The following is a 20,533-nucleotide window of genomic DNA, read 5'->3' as shown; positions in this document are numbered from 1 at the left end:
AAAAAAATTCCTGCACAGCAAAAACTGTTGAAAAAAAATTGGTGCAAGGGAAGCCATGGGAAAAAAACGAGCAAGTGTTTTTCTACAATCCGGGTCCTGCGTTTGATTTACATGTAAAAAACAATTCTTGCACAAGCTATTTTCCACCAAAAAAAATCACGCACAACCAAAAGATGAGAAACAAACTTCATGCCTCAGAAAATTGCCCAACCACCCCACCCTCCCCCCCCCGTCTCAAAAAAGTAATGATCTGTCCCTTAGTGAGAAAAAAAGCGACTTTGCCACCAGTTCGATCCTCGGAAACTTTTAACTTTCTGGGAGTTGAATATAATCTCGCTCCTTTGGCGAATCTTGAGGATCTCGGCGAAAACCAGTTTCGGTCTTCACTGACTAGAGCAGTCTTCAATAATTTCAGAAAGTAGTTTTCTTTTGTAGAAAAAAAAAAAATCAGAGCTTATAAAATGCGGCTTAGTTTTGACATTTCTTATTGATGAACGACTGCTGGGTGAAGTGATTGTGCGTGCTTCATATCAGAGGGTTTCCACATAACTTATGGCTGCCAGGTTTGCGTTAAATGAAATTTTCAGAATTTCTACTCTTTGGGAATGAGTTCTTGTCCCAAACCCCCTCTTCTTGGGAAAAGCGAATAGGTCGAAGTAAAAACCGTCTTCACAGTAAAGATTCCGAGGAGAATCGTGGACCAGATTGCAACGCTTATGCGCTGCAAACAGTTTAAACATGAAAGTAAGAGAACTGAAAAGTTAAGATGATAGCTATTTTTGTATTCATAATTTACAGCTGTGTAGCGGAAATTTCCTGCTGAAACAGGAAGCGTCACCCTGAACTGAAACTTAAAACAATAAGAAACGCTAATATGACACATTGTGATAACTACTTCCTCGGTAGTATAGTGGTGAGTATCCCCGCCTGTCACGCGGGAGACCGGGGTTCGATTCCCCGCCGGGGAGTATGGAATGTTTTTTTTTTCTTCTCGATAGTTTTAAAATCGACCTCTTAGTTTATTTCTTCAAGTTAATTTTTGTAATGATGATTTAACATTGAAAAAAAAAAATTAAAACTCCATTCCGATGTTTATCCTTGAAAATCATTTATTTAATATAAACTTCGTGGTTTGTTACAAGACAACATTTCTGTCTTTACAATTGTCCAACTAATTATCGATGAAAGTTAACACAAATGTTTATTCTGACTTATCTTGTTAAGCGTAGGACATTTTACAAAGTGTGCCCCAAAGTGTATAGACTTCGCCACACTGCTCCAACTTCAGCCTCGTTTCCACAGTCTCTTCGAGAAGAGAGAGACTGGTAACGAGTTTGCGCTCGGTAAGATCGGTGCGCGGTCTATCTGCAAATAGCTCTGCAAGGAGAAAGCGGGAAGAAAGGAGAGAGGAGAGAGGAGGGTCTGCAGTCTTCGTTTTACACTGACCGGATCTCGCAATATACTTTCACTACGCAGCAGTATAGCAGGCTGTGTTGAAGAGAGCCATTCTCTTGTTCGGGTTGGTCATTAAAATCTTCCGGCGTACAACGAGCTCAAGAGGTCGTCAAGAAACGGACTGATCTAAGTTTTTGCGATGGAAGTTTCCTGAACCATTACGGGTTTGGCGGATTGGAATCGAAAATATATTTTTTTGAAATTGCGTCATTAAGAGAAAGATTGTTGGGTGCGCGCGAACGAAATACAACCCGCAAGACAAATGAAAATGATAAAGTCTTTTTTTCCTGGTAAAATAAGGACTAGATTCGTCTTTGAGAAAGTTGTGAGGATTTTAGCTGTTACACTGTGCATTCGGTTAATCGTGCACTTAAAATTGTTGTTTTAAGTTATTTTTCAACTCGGGAATAATTTCCTCGTGTCCATCTTCGCTAAATCAGAACTAATTCAAATAAACGGGTACAAAGGAAACGCCAGTACTTTATCGGCTGTGACCCAGGTCCCATTCGAAGCCTCAAACGGCTTATTGATCTTGGGCATGAGGGGTATTTACAGAACTGGTCCTTTTTGTTGCTTTTCCACTGCAAGTCACTGCAAGTAATTATTGTGAAGAAAAAGTCTTACCAAACGACATTGACGATTGGAAACCCACTCCATCAATTTTTTTTTCGTTGAAATCTAGTATTGACGTGCTGCCAGTTGGTGTTCTCAGTTGTTATGACAAGTCTGGGTTCGAGATATTTTTGCGCGCGGCACAATTGAAAAAATATCGCTTCTTCAAAAGGAAAATACGAAGTACAATTTATACAACAAGAAAAGAGATATTCTTTGTCCGAAGCTCGTGTTATGTTGATCAATTTACCTTTCACATGAACATTATTGTTGCAAAGTCCGGTTGTTGTTTTTCTGCAGTTATTTCTTGGCCCGTGAAAGATCCTTAAAGGGCCCTTCGTGCAAAACAACAATTAAACATGACCAGACAAATTAACAAATAATTGTTCTACTTACTTTGTAAATAACGTTATACATGCATGAATATGAATCCTAAATCAAGCAAAACTTGGAGACTTTATTATTATTTAAAATATTTTACAGAAATAGCACCTCCAGCAAAATCATCATTGTAAACAGTAGTTTATAGTTAGGATTAGGGTGTAATTGTTGTCACCTGCTATCCAGTGTTTTAAGAAAGAATGAAGAGACTTGTTCCTCAGTCTGCTCCGGGGGGGGGGGGGGGGGAGCCTTTGCGATAATAGATATAACTAGTACTTGTTTCGTTATTCAGAGTGGTTTTCAATTGTCTGCTTTCAAACTAGAGCCAAAGTAATCACTCTAACCAATCACAAACCACATAGACAATCCCGTTGGTTTGAATAGTAGAAGGGACTTCTAATATCCATGCTGCGCTGTAGCTGATGCAAAGCGCGGGAAAACATGTGTGAGCGAGTCATGGTCGGTTTTGGTTTTTCTTCTGATTGGATGAAAAAGTGGCGGAGTCTAAAGCCAATCGAGTAACGTAAGCATGCAAAACCAATTACTTTTCGACACTTGAATGAAAACCGCTCCATACAAAAACAGCTGTACTAAAATAGGGAAAAGGAATTCTTAGATTATAAGTTCTAAAAGTTGAATAACGTAATAAGTGAAAAGAAAATATCAATGAACAAACTGATTACAAGTAGATAAATTCTTATCATACAGGATTCTTTCACCTATAACTGGTTTTGTTACCGGTCAGGAAGAATAATCAGGGACCGGATTGTGACTCCTGTTACTACCAGTTTTATTTAAGACTACCGACATACATTCTTTTTGAAAGCCTTTTAATTTATATATATATTAGGGTGACTGCCAATGCAAATCTTGCCGTTGTAAATGAGCAGTCTCAGACTCAGGAAAGGACCGACCGGGTATTTTATAAGTGTGATATCACATGAATAAGTGAACACATCAGGTATTGGCCCTGCATGGGCGGCTCCGGATCGAATGCCACGTTAATACTTAGTAGAGTCATATCCGGCTTGTATCATACACTCTCTTTTTCTGATAAGAATATTGTTTTTCCGACCCAGGCTGAATGTACTTATTTTTTTCTGATATTATAGGTTGAAAATGTCCGCGTTAATATTCTTAGATTTCAGGAATAGAAGTGGACCATATGCCGACACAACGTCAGATTGTCTGTCCTACCTATGACTTTGATGGCACTGAAGCCGGTAATTTTGGAGCCAGACTGCAGGCAATAGAACCTGATGTGACAAACATAACTTCTTGCAGAAATGCTATTGACATCGAAGATACAGCTAGTGCTGTTTTTTGTTGTTGTTGTTTTTTGACTAGTTTTGCTAAAAAAAGAAAGGAAGACTTTTATACGGTTTGCTTAAAAGCATATAATTGTAATGTATTTACAAATTTTCAACCCACAGAATTACATTCTTTTCAGAATCTCATCCTCAGGCTTGTTCTTAAAATATTCTTAAAATTTCGCAAGTTCCAGCCTCGATATTCTTATAAAATATACTCTTTTAAAAAAAGAGTGTACTGGTGATTATTAACAAAATTATTCGGCCGCGAGTCCGAAAGACCAGACGTTAAAACTTTTAGCGAATATGGCACTAAATTTTTGCGGCCGGATTTTTCCACCATCCCCCAAAAAAAGTTTCTGCAAAAAAAAAAAAAAAAAAACACATTCCTGCAAAAATTTTCTCCACAAAAATTTACTCTCCACTGGCAAAAACATTCAAAACAGAAACAAAACGATGAAATGTTATTGCTGATACATTGCCGGAGCAATCAGCCACACAAGAACACGATGTATAGCTTAATAGTGATAGAGTGACACCGATTCACTGACTGGAATACTGTGTTTAACATCTCTACATGTTGTTTTACTAATTTCAATTAAACGTGACTTCTGGAAAATTGCAAAAATTAGTACCCAGCAAGAAAAACCGGTCTTTTACAATCGCAAAATACAAAAATATCACCGATTCGCAAAAATAAACTCCCGCAAAAATTTAGTGCCACACGGTAGCTAAATTTAGTTTCGAAATTCATGAAGAAAATAGGAGCCACTCAAGTGATTCTACAACTGTTCAATAACAGCTCAAGAAATGTCCAACAGTAAACGCCGCTTAAATAGGGCCTGCTGAAACGAAGAGAGGAATAGTTGTAGGACACGTTTTTGCAAAGCATGGATGTTTCTCAAATTGCGCGCATCAACTTCACCTCAGACAACTACACGTGGCCAAAAGAAAACGGCGGAAATTTCGAAAATCGTCTCAAATTTTTGCTGGGGATGATATTGACAGTTGGGTTATTCCTGATTCATGCTTCTTTTCACACACTTCCCGTTTTACACGCTCTGATATGTGGACCTAATTTTTCCCTCTTTGGCTTGAGCGCGGTGATCGTTGTTCTTACAAAAGAGACCGGGTTTCGTCTCGTAATCATCGAGCTCCGTCCTCCTTGTTGCCCGCCGCTTCCTGTTCTCCTCCCTCCCCGTTACCTGCGCCCTCCTGTTCCCCGTCCTCCCTGTTACACGCCGCTTCCGGTTCCCCTCCCTCCCTGTTACCCGCACCCTCCTATTACCCCTCCTTCTTGTTTCCCACCCCCTCTTGTTCCCCGCCCTCCGTGTTACGCGCGTCCCCCTGTTACCCGCCCCCTTCCTGTTCCCCGTCATTCCTGTTTCCCTCCCCTTCCTGACCAGGCCTCCCCGGCTGACGAACTGCGGACAAAGCTGAATCGGACCGATTGCGATCCTCGTGGTAGCAAGAAAACGACAAATAGCAGCGCGAGAAGCTACCCTCAGTTCTTTAAGGAACGTTAGAGTATAATTTGCCCAGGTGACCATTAACATAAGCTGCAGAAGATGGACGCACATCCGTCCGTGTGCTTGTCGGTTTGTTTGTTTCTCGTAATTTCACAGAAATTCCCGGCTTAGTGGTACAAGTTTCCTTCTCTTTTCGTCTTGAACGTTTGGCCGACTTTGTTGTTAAGTTAGACGTTTCATTTCCTTGTCTGGTTTCTGGAATAAGATGCATGTATATTCTCTCTTCGTTCTTGCTGTTTCCATTCACCGGATGTTTTTGCAGTTTTAATGGTTTCTTGAGATCTTGATGGCTTCTTCGAAACGGCTCGGCATCTTCTAAATCCTCAGCGTCGTTGTCTCTTCCAGCATCTGCCAAATATGGCGGTCGCATTAAAGTTTGACCGCTGCCTTCCTCAAGTGTGTGAGGATGGTCGTAAACTGGTACTTCATGTCGAGCTTCGGTTTGTGTCTCGTCTAGTAGATTGCACGCAGTTGTGGTATAATCTCCTGTTTCTTGTGTTGTTTCCATCCTTTCACCATGTGATTTTTTCCTTCTTTGTTTCTTTAAACAACAGCTCACAGTCGACAGAAGTAAAATGATTAAGATGAGGGCACCAGCCCCGCAGGCCGCGCCATAGAGGAAAATCAGTAAGATATCATGGGTCCCCTCAGTGCTTTGAATTTTTCCTGAAAAAGAGAGGATAAAACCAAGCGTCAATATTTTTCTCGCGCATTAAGCATGAAACATATTGACTTCTTTCAATCACCATTAAACCTATTATCTGGGCGACTTGTTTAAAGAATATTTAATTCAAGAGGCGCGACTTCGACTATAAACGTGGGGCGCTTTCCTTTCGACCAAAAATTCCGCTTTGAATTTGCGGAAATTTCTAGTGACGAATGGAACTGCATTTTGCGGAATTTACGGAAAAGAGGATAACCTCGCAAGATATATCCAAGTTTTCGGAAACTTACTGTCGGAGATTTCCGTGTTTGATTTTCTTTGCGGAACTTCCAGAATTTTCGGTTGAAAGGTTTGTTTTTCGGAAATTCTATAATTTCCAGATTTTCTGGAACTTTCCCGGGAAATTTCCGTGCCATTTGTTTCCGACTCGAAATTTTCATAATTTTCGGTTGACTGGAAAGCGCCCATGAATTCTAGGGAGACATTTTTGGCGAGTCATTCGAGAGGCCTGACTGGCAATCGATGTCTGTATTGCTTCCTCGTTGTAAAAGTATTTCCTGTTTAACAAACTAGTTTTTTCGGGTCCCAAAAAAAGTTTAAAAAAATATGTGGAAAGAAAATGATAAATGATCTGATTTAACTAACTAGAAATTTAAAAGCCTCCCCGGCGGGGAATCGAACCCCGGTCTCCCGCGTGACAGGCGGGGATACTCACCACTGTACTACCGAGGATCCTGGCTAAAATTTTAATGCAAATTCGATGACGTGGCGACGTTTTAAAGAGCTTTAAAACTTTTTGAGAGGGATATGTAGTACATGACCAGCATAAAGATACACATCCGCTAATTCAGCAAACGAACTCAACTTATTGAAGCTAAGAGCAGCTTTGGAACCAAGTGACTCGTTAAACCTACTGATTAACAGACCAAACTGTAAAAGTATATTTTTGAAAGTCTTCAATTTGAAACCCTTTCCCCCATTCCCTCGGTAAAACAAATAAAAAGTTGGATTTGTTTTTTGCCTCTGCAGATTCGGTTTCACAGCAAACTATACTACTTGCTCCTGATTGGCTGTTTGCCCGTTACATGAGTTACATGGCACTGAGTTGGCTTGAAAATAGGGATAGCAAAGTTTGAAAGGGTTTGAAATTTTAACTACAGTTACTTCGTGTCCAGTTGCATTGAATTGGGCTGAAGTAGGAGCTAAAGTCTTAAAAAACAATTTTCGTCTCTGAAATGTCAGAGGAGTTTTTCGAAGGTGTTACTAATGGCCCGCAAAACTTGAATGAATTTGGCCAAGAACTTCCCTTCGCTTCGATAGCTGGTAGTAGTCTTCGGCTGAAGCAAATGCCATTTCACACCCACCAACGTAGGGTTTGTTCAATTCGTACTTTCCACTAGTCTTCAAGAAGAACTGCCGAGATGATCAAGATTACAAATTCAATCATTTACACACTGCTGTTTAGCATGCATGAACTGAAGTTAAGACAATGTGAATGTCTACACAGCATCGCGTCTTTTGAGAGGTGAGTTTGTGAATTTTAATCTTCATTTTGGGCTGAATACAAAGTTGTAGTTTCTCTATTCTTCAGCAAATTCACAAATTTTCCATTTATTCTTCGCAACTAAAACTTGCTATTTGATTTCATAAATTTAAAATATGTTGAAATCATTCTAAAACCAGGGGCTTACAAGTGCTAGATTTCTTTGCGCGTGCAATCGAGCATGTACGACCTAAGTATGGTTGTTTATTACGAAACGATCGAAGACGGTTTCATGGATTTGTGGCAAAACTCAATCATTTGCTTCAGCTATCGGTGCGGTCAACATTGAGATTCGGAGCAAGAGAGTTGTGATATTTTTCACAGTCAAACTGAAGAGAAAACTTCCAAAACAGAACAAAACCAAACAACAAAGCACAGGAAAAGTTTGAAGAAAGTTGTAGTTCAAGTGCTGCGTCCAAAAAATGGCTTCGTGTCGACTTAGTAGCGAGGGTGTGAAGAATCGCCTTTCTTCAGTTCAGCAAAAATCCAGAATACCAGTCCGCAGGCTATCTCGTTTGGACAACAACAGCGGAAAAAGTTCCTCGTCTAAATACGAAGTTCATATGAAGCAGCGCATTTTGAGGAATCGCGTGGAAAAAAGTCAAAACAAGCCGCCGTCCCGGATTCCGATTGCGATCGGTCGAACAAACAGCAGGGATGTTGGCAGGGATAAAATCCCTAACAGTGTGATAGCTGCCACAGGAAAAAGACCATTGGGAAGAGACTCAGGTATTGATAGCATTTTTATTGTATTTAAAGCTTTTGGTTTAAGTTTTAGACTAAGCGGCAAACGTTCCGGGCGAACTAGTATTAAACTACGGAACGAAGTTTGCTACTGATTTTACCTTTTTACATGTAAGTCCGCTTAATGTTTTAATTCAGTCACTCATGATATATTTAGCTGTTCTCGACATGACACTTTTAAGTATAAATGGGACAAAGACTTTGACAGAAACACCAAGAAATAAGGAGTAAACTTCAGCTGAAACTAAAAAGCAGCGAGCGGGAAAAGCGAAGAAAGGACAAAAAAGCGAGAGTAATGGGGACGAGAAAAGCACCTCCTTCCCATTACCTCTCGCATAATTTAGCAAGCTAACGTGGAATGATGTTTGTCTTTTTATTACTTACAGTACTTAGTTTATTTAGGGGTTGCAGTAAACTGATCGTTAATCTCCACAGGTATAAATCTACGCGAAACCCGCGGGAAACAAGCAGCAAGTATTAATAATGCCACTGACAAACGTCCAACCACAACTGAACATAGCAGTCCTGAAGAAACCAACGAACCAACACTGTCAGTGACACAAAAAACTCCAATGAAACAAGTCACGCCATCAGAAACCGAACAGGTAAATATGCTAGTTGTTTTCACATAGAACTTATAATCATTTTAGAGAGGTACGTTATGAGTTACACCATGATATTTACAAGCATTTCATCGGGCGTGGGTTGACGCAGTGGTGATATCGCTCACCTCCCACCAATGTGCCCCATGTTCGATTCTGACCTGGTGCTATACGTGGGTTGAGTTTGTTGTTGTGTTCTCACCTTGCTCCGAGGGTTTTTTCCGGGTACTCCGGTTTCCCTCCCACCACAAAAACCTGATGCGGCTTCCTATCTAAATATTATAATCTATTTATTTAATGTTGCCCCCTCAATTACGGCATGCAATGGCACATTTATAATTTCAGCCTTCATAGAGTTCATAATCAGAAGAAGTGGAAAAATAAAACCCTGAAGAATGCGATAAAATGAAGAATGTACTTTCTAGTGTGATAGATTGTCAGACAACATGCACAATAGGACATCGTCACAGGTAGAACTTTTGCATAAAAATTATAGGGACGCTTTTCTTAAAAAATTATTAAAAGAGAATAATAATAAAAGAAAACTCTGCAGGCCTTTTTGGGAACTTGGCACAAGATTTTTTTTATGCCAGGTTTATTTCTGTAAAACCACGCAAATACAGTTAATATTTATTTAAATATTACACAAAGAGCAGTCCTTCTATTTCTTTAGTCTTTTCAGGGCCAGTTTGTCTTCTCTTTAATTTACAAACCTTATTTTTTCAAACAGGTCTCCACCAGTTGTGAGGAGGACCATACGAAGGAAATTGAACAGCTTGAAAAGGAACATTCCGAAATAGAGGAGGAACTTCAACAATGGGTTGAGGACGGAGACCAAGAAAACAAAACATTGGGGGAGATTATTGAAAATACAAATGAAGAAAATGTGAAGCTCTGGGTGCAGATCAGCGTCATGAAGAAGGGATTGAAAGCTTTGGAGAATGAAAACAATACTCTCCGGGCTAAGCTGGAAACAAAGATGGTTGACGCAAAAAGCATGCTTGAAAGTAGCAATGGAGTCTCCACCAACTGCGAGGAGGAGCATAAGAGAAAACTCGATCAGCTCGAAAAGGAACATTCCGAAATAGAAGAGGAACTTCAACAGTGGGTTGAGGATGGAGACCAAAAGATCAGAACCTTGGAGGAGATTATTGAAACAACAAATTATGAAAATGTAACGCTCTTGGTTCAGATCAGCGACATGAAGAAAGAATTGAAAGGTTTGCAGAATGAAAACAACACTCTTCAGACCGAGCTGAAAACCAAGAGAACAGACTTAAAGAGTCTAAGAGTAAACGAGCATTACAAGGAAAGAGAATTGAGAAATTTGAAACGTGATTTGAAGAGAAAGGAGCTAAGTTTGAACAATGCCCTGGCTGAGAAACAGGAGCTGTTGGGTGATATTGAATATTTGGAGGGGAGCCTGAAGGATAGTCAGGCTGCCAATGAACAGCTGAACGTGCAAATTGACGGGCTTAAGGACGTGGTAAAGGAATTGAATCAGCGACCCGATTACGGACATTTACGTGAAGAAGTAGAACTCTTAAAAGGATACCTAGATTTGTTTCGTCACAAAGAAGAGCTGTTAAGCTTTCAAGTTGACGCGTTGACAGCCGAAACATCTCACTTCAAAGCTTGTGAGCTGGACTTTAATAAGCTGCGGGATGAAACATCTAGTATCATAGACCAGCTTGAGGTTCAGCTAGATATATGCCTGAACGAAAACACGAGAATCATGTCAGAGAAAGACAAAGAGCTTAATGAGCTAAAAGACTCAAAGTCAAAAGTTATTGACCAACTTGAAGACCAGCTAGCTCAGTCTGAGAATAGAAACGCCAGAATCGTCTCAGAGAAGAATAAAGAGAGAAATGAACTTAAGAAACAAAATTCGAGGAGTAATATCCAACTTCGGGATCAGATAGCTACGTTGATACAAGAAAACGCCAGAGTCATTTCAGAGAATGTTAGAATGATGAAGGAACTTGGAGAAAAGTCGCGAGTTATTGACGAACTCGAGGATCAGCTGGCAAAGCTAAAGAATGAAAACGCCACAGTCACCTCAGATAAGATTAAAGAGATGATGGAACTAAATGACCAAAAAGCCAGGGTCATTGACAAACTTGAGGAAGAGGTTGCTAAGCCAATGAGAGAAAATTCTTCTTTGGAAACTGAGCTTTCTAAGATATCATACAACAATAAGAAGTTGACTGAACTTCAAGAGCAAGTAGAAAAGAAAAACTTGTCTCTTTCTGAACTTGACATGGCGTATCATAGTTTAAGCCACAATGATGTTGTGATTGAGAAATTGATGAAAGATTTAGAACGAAAAATGTTCGAAAAAGATGTTCTCAGCACAGCCTTGGAATTCTCCCTGGATAATTGTGCTATTAAAGAGAAAGCACACACTAGAGAAACAAGAAACCTTGAATATCAACTGCAACAAATGAAGTTTCTTCTTAACATAATGGATTCTTGTTCCGACGTTGATGGTAGCACAAATCAAGTTTGTGTATGTCGTGAAAAGTTTTTTACTATGTAAATAACTATTTATCGTTTTTGCTCTCATTTCCAGAATATAGATAGTGAAGAAGAATAAGAAGCTGTGTAAATTGCATTTATACAGTTACTTATGTAGCAACTTGTATGACTTCACTTCTTAGTAAAATAATGTAACCTAGAACACAGATCTCCATACCTTTGTGGGATTTAATGGGAAAGACTTACCTGTACGTATGCTGATTAGCTCAATTCGTACATAAACGGGCCAACTAGCTCTGTTTTGAGAATTAGACTGAAATTTTGAAGTAATAACCTCTTTCATTGAAATACTCTGCATATAATATCCCCGGATTAAAATGAATGAAAAAAACAAGGACTTAGGATGCGTTCAAAGAAAAATCAAAATAAGACACCAACAAATGGACTGGTCCGAACTCTGGATTGGAATAGAGTACTTTTTTGTAACCTTTTTAAAAAATAGAGATACGCATCCAAAACTAGATAGAAAGGATTCCACTGACAGCGTGCCAATTCACTGAGCCGCTGAGCCCTGCCAGGGCTTTCTTTGGTTAAGTTTTAAGCCGTTCATTGTATTAAGCCACTTTTTAAATGATCTAGCAACGACTGGAACAAACAAATTATATTTTTGGGTTTATAGGCCATCATTATTTTAATTTTTCTTAATTATCTCCACCGGTCAGAACCGAGATGTGACCGAACTAAAATTAATTTGACCGGTCAACATGAGCGGCCACGTTCCGAAAATTATTTTGAGCCCTGACTCCACATTGTTTTACCCGTTTTTGTTTCGCATACTCATTCAAACCTTCGCGAGCGGGAAGTCTGAGGTTCGGGTCGAATAATGGTGAGGTAACTCCATGTAGAGTCTCTGATTGGTTGCCAGTAGGGGTAATTATTCGTGCTGCCTTCTCACCAGCCAATCAGACATAGGATCTCTTAGTGTTACGTCATAGGTATGTGGTTTGCCTTTTGGTCAAGTCTCAAGGCGCTCATGAACGTCACGTGACCTTCCACAATGGCAACCCGTTCGGATAAAGTTAGACATCGCAACTCAGCTCCGATTTGACTAATAATCGCAAAACGAATCGTGCCTTTAATTTTTAGAAAGTTGTTTCATTTTAAACCCTTTGTCGCATCTACCTCCGGGTTGCAAAGCAAAGATGATTTTCTTACAAATTCATGTGAAATACGTTTAAATTAGTTTAAAGACCTATCCTCGAGTTTACACACAAATGAAATCGGCAATAAAAGTCAATAAACAAAAATAAACAAAATAAAAATTTTAGCGCTTGGGCCTGTCCGGGAGTCGAACCCGGGACCTCTCGCACCCAAAGCGAGAATCATGCCCCTAGACCAACAGGCCACCGCTGACAAATAGTCTTCGATTAAAGGTGCAAATATTCTAGTAAGAAAGAAAAACAACAGGTCGCAACTGGTAGCTAAAAATACCTGCCACATTTTTTTTTCAGAATGTTTTGCTTTAACTTCTTGAGTCCATAGCTTTGGAAAATCACAAGCATGCACTTCTTTGTACAAATTTTGCATATGTAAGGGTCAGTCCGTTGTCTGTTACATAACGTGTGAAGAGGGAAGCGTGGCCACTAAGCCCAGGCAGCGGAGTGTTCATAACTACCTGGACAGCGACAAAACGATTTAGCAAAAAATTGTCCCTTTGGTGCTAAAACTGGTGAATCCCACGATAAGACAACTTGGAATATATAGAAAACGTTGGCTCAAATTTACTGAAGCTACCAGACACGATACCGTTTTTTTAAGATTTAAACAATATTAGTGCAGAAATCTCAATTTGAATCGAACTTTTAAAAAATTGCATTAAATGTATGGGAAGAGTTAAAAGTTCGATGCCCAATAAGTTGAGAGTGATTGACTTTCGAGTATTTTATGACATGCAAGAAAAAGATACCTAACCTGCGAACGCAGACGTATTTCCGGCTGTCACTTGATTCCGCCGAAAAATAACGTCTGCGAACCCGAGCCAGGAAACGATTTCTGTGACGTAATAACTTTTGTTTCTCCTTGGCCAATCAGATTCCATGATAGAATGAAACTCGAGTGCTCCTCGCAGCGAATACCTCGCGCAGTAGTTCTGGGGTTATTTGAGCTAAACTGTGATTGGCTTAGAATTCCTACGTCACAGAAATCGTTTTCTGGCTCGGGTTCGCAGACGTTATTTTTCGGCAGAACCAAGTGTCAGCCGGAAATACGTCTGCGTTCGCAGGCAAAAAGATACCCAGCAGAAGGCTATTTTGATCAAATTTGAAGAACAAAGGTTTTTCTGTAGGGCGAGGAATTGCACTTATAATTTTTCATACAAATGCCTTTAAATTTTCCCGCGAATTGCGATCCGGTGAAAACTTAAATTGTGGCATTTCAAAAGAGGCTATTTCTTTCAAATGTGATCAGTAAATTTTTCTTCCTGGTATATTTAGTTTGTAATTCATAAATGCTTTAGAACTCGAATTTTCCGTGAGTTGTTAAACATTGCATTCGTCATTTCCCCCCAACATTTTCTGTAATTTTTGCTGTGTTGGTCCCCCCCCCCCCAAAAAAAAAAACCCACAAGATCACGTCAGAAACCGCGAAAAGGTCTATTGTATGATGGGCCGGTGGAACCAGAGAATTATAACTTGATACTTTTGAAACAAAATAAATAAAGGGTTAGCTATTGTTAAGCGTTTTTTCTAAGCGTCTCAACTACTTTGACCATGTCCCGGCAGTTTACGGCATCTAACTAACCGCTCATTTTCCAAAAGACTCCGTTATACTCAACTTACCTGTACCGTTGGCTTCTGTACAATTAACAAGAAGAAGCAGTCTTTCGTGTGACGTTTTATTGCATCGCCAAACTCTAGTTGTATTACGTTGGGCACCACAGGACAACCATACATCCGTAACATTTACAGGTAACCATTCGCTGCAGTTGGCTAAAAGTCGAAAACAAAGAGGGTAAATTAATGTCAATCTGCTTGTTCTCAGGTTTTTCGCCCAATTTAAGTCATACAACGGAAAGATTAAAGTTAAGTTTAGTGTTATGTTTTTCAGGCCTTATTTTCAACTGCTTAAGTTGATTTCAATGTGACAGTTTGTGACTGTCAACATGAAGATGGGTTTGTTATCTAAGGGTTTTCACGGTCAAGGTCAGTCCGCACTTTTTGTTGGTAATCATTTTAACTAACTTCGTTTTCGAACACAGGTTCCCACGGAAGACATACTTGAGAATTCTTGACGGACTTGGCTCGGACCTTCATTTCGAGTTTTGATTTTTTCTGTTCACTTCAGTTAAGTTCATTCGGTCTTCTTTACTTTAAATATTCGTGTACTTGGCAGTGTCCCGTATGCTCTAGGGTATAACGACTTTGTTCAACCAAAACCTGGTGTTTTTTTTGTTTTTGTAAACCTTTATTTAATCACTGAGAAAGAAAGCAATAAAAAATCTTAAATTAAAATGTCACAACTTACAAAAAAAGTATAGCGGGTGAAATAATTTACTGAAATTAAGAACTCTTTCACATAATCTATGAATTAAAGCAATACACACACACAAGAATCAAATTCCCCCCAAAGGTGCTCTAAAGAGCAACAAGATCTTTAGAATCTCGAGCTTAATCCGATCTTCACTTCATTTGTATTTCAAATTGCAGTTCAGATGATTCATTCGATGTTTCACTCCTTTTACTAGTTAAGATGAACTTAATAAATTGGCCTGCACCCAATGCGTGGGTCTTCATCTTTATTTTAAAAAAGTAGGGCCCGGGCGTAATTAAGCAAACCAGGACGGCGAGGCCAAAACAATAGGGACCTTACGCAAATACGACGGCGACGGCGAGGACGACGCCTAGTAAAAATGTGTTTCTATTTTACTTTGGAATTTCTCATTTATCTTTTAGATCTATTCAGTGTGTTTGTCGGTACTAAAACTTGCCTCTGCTGAATATGCTACGGATGCGTTCAATTCCAAATAGAATACCAAAACTTTGCCGTCGTGGTTCACGTTCTCTAAACAACGCAGAATTTGGTCAATTTACGTTAAGGTCATTCAACTGAAATAGAAGCTGCACTGAGATTTTTGTGAAACTTTGCCTATTGCTTGTTTATATTATAGGAACTTAAATTTTGAAATGAGGGGTCCCCGTGTTCGTTTAGGAGCAAAAGCACCTTGTTTATACACATATAAATCCTTATAATAGCACCATGATTGTAGTCACGATTGCTTGCTAAATTCACGTTTCCGACGATTGCTTTTTGTTCTACACTGAGAACTGGTCCATATTTATTTTACACAGAGAAATTTATTACTCAATTCAAAACGACAGAAAAAAATGATAGGTCACCATACTCGTTTGCGAGAAAATGACGATTTACCTCTATGGCGAGGTCCAGCTGTAAAGAAAAAGCCGCCATTTTTTAATGCGCGCGCGCTAATCACGCGTGAAATTAAGCGCAGTAGGAATGCGCAATGCAATACTGGGGAGTAACCTTAATAGGGAGCTTAAGCAAACCACGACGACGACGGCAAGGAGAACGTCACTAAACAAAAGCAATAGCTGTGCACGTGCGTTGTAAATCCTTGTACATTTCATTGCCGTCCTCTGCAAAACAACAACGTGAAATGTCCAAGTTCTGCGTCGTCTACGGAACGTGGACGACAACGGCTAATTGTTCGTATTTCCATTTGGAATTGAACGCCGTCGTTGCATATTTAGCTCAAGCACGTTTTTAGAGCCATTGGCGTGCCGAACAGATCTAGACAATCGCGAATTTCGCTTGTAAATTATAAATTCATTTTTTTACTAGGCGTCGTGCTCGGTGTCGTCCTCGTCGTCGCTTAAGCTCCCTAATGTTTTGCAGAGAAAGGCAAAGAAATGTACCAAGAATTATAATGCACGTGTACAGCCATTGTTCTCCTCATTAAACCTTTTGTTTGGTGACGTTCTCGTTGCCGTTGCCGTCGTGTTTTGCGTAAGGTCCCTAATAATGTGAGGCCCCATCCACACTACGCTGGAGAAATTTGAAATCAGAGGTTTCACTCTGAAAACGCATCAAATTGTTTCCACACGCCGGAGAAATTTGAAAACGCAACAATCCCCGGTCATTTTGGACTTGCGTTTGAGGAATTCTCGGGTAGGGAAATATCATGACTATCGTAGCGTTATCGTTTTCGAAAAGCTTCGTTTTTAAAATGTTTTCCGTTCACACTAGAATGCAAAGCCAGCGTTTGCAAATTCCTCCAGTTTGAAGAGCGTTTTCGAAAAGCTCCTTTTTTGTGACGGATCAGTGTGGATCGTAGGCCTAAACGGCGAAATAAAGCTGCGTATTTAAATTCCGTCGGCGCAGTGTTGAAGGGGCCTGAAATGACCAAGTTCTAAGGATTTTGGAGAACATGATACGAGGACTAATTTTTCATAGTTCCGTTTGGAATGGCTGATTTGCAGTGTCACGCCATCAAAAATAAAAATCATAACCATTCAATAAATTAAGTCAAGAAGCTGGGATGTGAAAGATGATTGATATATAAACCTCGCCAAGACTTAGGTCTGTGCACGTTTTCATTCTCCCGTTATTCGGAGAAGTGTTTCACTTAAATTTATAGAGCTTTGTATGAAGTCGCCATGTTTCTGCTCCTCGGAGGGACACAAACATGGCGGCAGTAAAGTAACAGAAACTTCTGTCATCGAGTTTTGCCATTGAAGCAAAAAGTTATTACTCTAGAGCTCCGAAACATTAAAATTAAGGACGGTGCCTACTTTTGTTACTGCGCACACGTTCTGCGCATCACGCAAGGCATGGTTTAAGCGCCACGCGCGCGCTGGGTTGACATGACGCAATCAACTACGCTACCAAGTACTTTACGTATGGGTTATTGACCAAGTGTGAGGTCAAGATGGCTGGATATTGGCCAAGTTCTTTTTTTGCGTGTTTATGGACCGAAACGGAGTCGAGGTCCATAAACACGCAAAAAAAAAAGAACGAGGCCAATATCCAGCCATCTTGGCCGAACAAGCTTGGTCAATAAAGGATTTATTATATGGCTTTCAGGGAAATTTTTCTTGCGGGACACGGCGGGTAATCCCAAGCGGGCAAGATAGCTCCATCTTGCCCGCTCGGGTAACCAATCACAGTGCAGGATTTGATTCATCTTGCCCGCTCACGGAGCTAGCCATATAATAATTTACTTTAATCATTTTCTCAACAGAAATACATACATATTCATATATGTACGACTAAATTGAATGCAAAATTTTCCTACTGGGACCAAATCAAGTTTAATGAACCTATACTTAAACCAGAAAAACCAGAATAGCAGCATATCGCCAACCACTTACTGTTAACGTCTTCCAGCTGAAAAACTAGCTGTCATCTGTCGAATATTATACTGAAATCCAACTGTAAACATGTACCTGCAGATGACATCGTGCGCGCGCAAAACAAGTGCGAGATACGCAAATGTTTTACTTACTGGGGAGGTGACAGGAAAAATGTAACGGGCACCGTAAAAAGTTTAAAAAAGGATCAATAACTTTAAAAAACGCGTGGTTACCCCTATATTTTATGTTATGAAGTGGAAGTGGCAAGCCTATTCAGCACGTGATTAGTTTCTGGTCGTGAGCAAAAGATATTTAGACTGTATTTTAGCTGAAACAGAGGAAGTCTGTCAGAGACGCTAAAAGTGCTGTTGCAACGATTTTGCGGTTATTAAAAACATACCAAAAATGGTTTTTATGTTACCATTTTCCATGTAGTTTTCAGATCTTTATAAATGTGTTTGCTTTTCTGTATGTAAAGGCGTATTCTAAACAAAGTTGTGAAGAAATATCCTCTACTTCTTTTTTCAGAAAAATGCTGATGTCAGCATTTTTGTTGAGATTCAAGGCTAATTATCTCGGAAAAATGTGTGGCTACCCTATTGTTACTTTGTGGAGGAATAAAACACAAATAGCGGTGATAAACATATTAAACTTACGCATTTTAATAACTTGACGTTTCGTATGCTACGCAACATACATTACAAGTTCAGTTTAAGCAGGTTTACTGATTTAGATGATTGCGAAATTTGATCTGAGAAAAAAAGATAAATTCATTTTTATAAGGCGTCGTTTTTGGCGTTCGTCGGATCTGACGGCGGTTTCAAAGGAAACTGAAAACATGAATATTTCAGTCCTTACCCAGCAAGATGAAATGAGAAGCCACTTTGACTTGATGTAAGAAGCTAAAAACATAAACTTGATAAGGTTTTAATCTCAGAGCAATTTAAAGGTGCTTCTCATTTCAAGATTTATCCAAGGGCGAACGCAATGAAATCTGTGTGGCTTTTAACTAGCCGCCATCTTGGTGAGGTGAATCCGTTGATTTACGACATTTACCATCTTCTCGATCAAATTGGCTGAATATGGCGATCAAAAGAATAGAAGGGGCTATTGATGACCAAGAAAAGATCGAGGTACTTAACTTGGTCTTCTCCTGTGATCACATATTTTAGCTTAGCTACCTAAATCACTGTGACAACTGTTTCACAGCCGAATTATTGTTCCCGCACCCAGGGACAGGGATCTAGATCTACAGAGGTCTATTCTTTGATTAGTAACAACAATTATAACTTCAAATCCCTGACCGATTATCTCTGATTAAACAACAATCAAATAAGGAACATGTTTAGCTGAAAGGAAAACACGAAAATAATAACTAACATTCAGTTACCGAGAAAAGGGATGTTGTTATTTCGAGTTAAACAATACCGCCGGAGTAGAACCTTTGTCTCTTTACAACTCTGTTGCTTTGTTAGATTACCGAAAGATACGTGAAATTAAAAGACTAATAAAACCATATAAATCTTATTGACTTACCTGAGATTCGATTAGCACTAGAAGCGTCAGATGAAATCCTCATAAAGAGTAACAATAGCATAATAGTGTTGAACATTGAAACGCAAATATCCTGCGGTGAAAGTAAATAATAAAACGCTATCATAATTTTATAACGTTTGCTAACACGGTTCGATAGAAAGCTCTTTGTCGGTGCGATTTCCCGCTTAGCACAGTCCAGCTGATTTGATATTTCAACTCTTAATAGTTGCGGCTTTTGCGACGAACGAGAGTAGGGTGATTAAAGTTTGAATGATATGATTCCAGCTAACTTACGGAAGTAGTAACTTTGTTTTGAATATCAACAAGGAAAATCGGAAAAGGCGCGGTTTAAACATGAGATACTACGCAAGGAGGATTTCCGGTTGAAGAATCAATACTCTTGCCCATAGAAATACTGGTTTGATTCTTAAGGATTGAAACCACTGTGGAAAGTTTTTCTTTTCTATCTGAGGAGACGGCTTGTATGCCGCGATAGTTGGCTCCAGTTCGACAATGTTTCCAATCGGCAAAAGTACGCAGTTTTTAAACGCTTTTGTTTAAATATAGATACCACGCAAGAGAGCATATTTGTTGGGTTTGTTTCTTCTCATGTCCATCAAATTTTTTCCTGTTCTTCGGATTGTGCGTTTTGTTATTTTCACTGCATCAGTATGGCAACTCCTTACTGACCTTACTTAGCAAAAAGGTTTCAAGTTGAATCGCCGAGTATAGCATTAATGCGTGAGACTAAAATCATACTAGAGTGCCAAAACCAGGAGGGACCTCCCAAAACCAAAACTCTATTTTCAAAACCTCGCAAATATCGGAAAAGACGTTTGTTTTATTTTAAGTCTATTCTCCCAAATTAGAAATAGGGTTATGAGATATCTATACGACTTACAATTTCCAGAGATAAATTCAAGAGTTGGACATTTTGATTGGTCAAAAAAACTCGGCTTACGACGCTATAGCGCAGCCAGATTACCGAACGTTAAAGAAAAAACGTTCTTTCAATAAAGTTTCGCAACTAAACACTGAGAAATGTGTGTGGATTAAGAAAACGAATTTGTACCTTGACCCGGAAAGGCTCCAAGATACGATTTCAGTATCAATGTGGTTTCCTCAAACAACAGGATGAAAGTCATGTATTTTTTTCTTCAGTTTAGGACTGCTGCAAATTTGAAATGAAAGTGCGACTTTTGCAAAATTTTCCTGCTGGGACCAAATCAAGTTTAATGAACCTATACTTAAACCAGAAAAACCAGAATAGCAGCATATCGCCAACCACTTACTGTTAACGTCTTCCAGCTG

General features: G+C 39.4%; 2 protein-coding genes and 3 non-coding genes across 5 annotated transcripts; 2 read left to right on the top strand and 3 right to left on the bottom strand.

Annotated features, from left to right (window-relative positions):
* Positions 1-896: 896 nt before the first annotated feature.
* Trnad-guc (transfer RNA aspartic acid (anticodon GUC)) lies at positions 897-968 on the top strand. The gene has a single exon. It is a non-coding gene; the product is annotated as a tRNA-Asp (tRNA).
* A 4,169-nt stretch (positions 969-5,137) lies between these two features.
* On the bottom strand, positions 5,138-19,501 carry LOC149102629 (uncharacterized). Its single transcript, XM_089274099.1, has 3 exons — positions 19,223-19,501; positions 14,156-14,305; positions 5,138-5,953 (listed from the first exon to the last, which is right to left on the bottom strand). Exons 1-3 carry the CDS (start codon positions 19,344-19,346, stop codon positions 5,271-5,273), a joined length of 957 nt encoding a protein of 318 aa, XP_089130225.1. The 5' UTR covers positions 19,347-19,501; the 3' UTR covers positions 5,138-5,270.
* Positions 6,612-6,683, bottom strand: Trnad-guc (transfer RNA aspartic acid (anticodon GUC)). The gene has a single exon. It is a non-coding gene; the product is annotated as a tRNA-Asp (tRNA).
* LOC110048382 (uncharacterized) lies at positions 7,917-11,597 on the top strand. The gene is made up of 3 exons (XM_089272660.1): positions 7,917-8,223; positions 8,674-8,843; positions 9,571-11,597. Exons 1-3 carry the CDS (start codon positions 7,917-7,919, stop codon positions 11,377-11,379), a joined length of 2,286 nt encoding a protein of 761 aa, XP_089128786.1. The 3' UTR covers positions 11,380-11,597.
* Trnap-ugg (transfer RNA proline (anticodon UGG)) lies at positions 12,652-12,723 on the bottom strand. Its single transcript has one exon. It is a non-coding gene; the product is annotated as a tRNA-Pro (tRNA).
* Positions 19,502-20,533: the final 1,032 nt, after the last annotated feature.

The sequence above is a fragment of the Orbicella faveolata genome, unplaced genomic scaffold (genome assembly GCF_042242905.1).
Source record: "Orbicella faveolata isolate gen_17 unplaced genomic scaffold, um_ofav_v1 contig_35, whole genome shotgun sequence".
Classification (NCBI taxonomy): domain Eukaryota; kingdom Metazoa; phylum Cnidaria; class Anthozoa; order Scleractinia; family Merulinidae; genus Orbicella; species Orbicella faveolata.
This window is presented reverse-complemented; position numbering and strand designations above follow the sequence as displayed.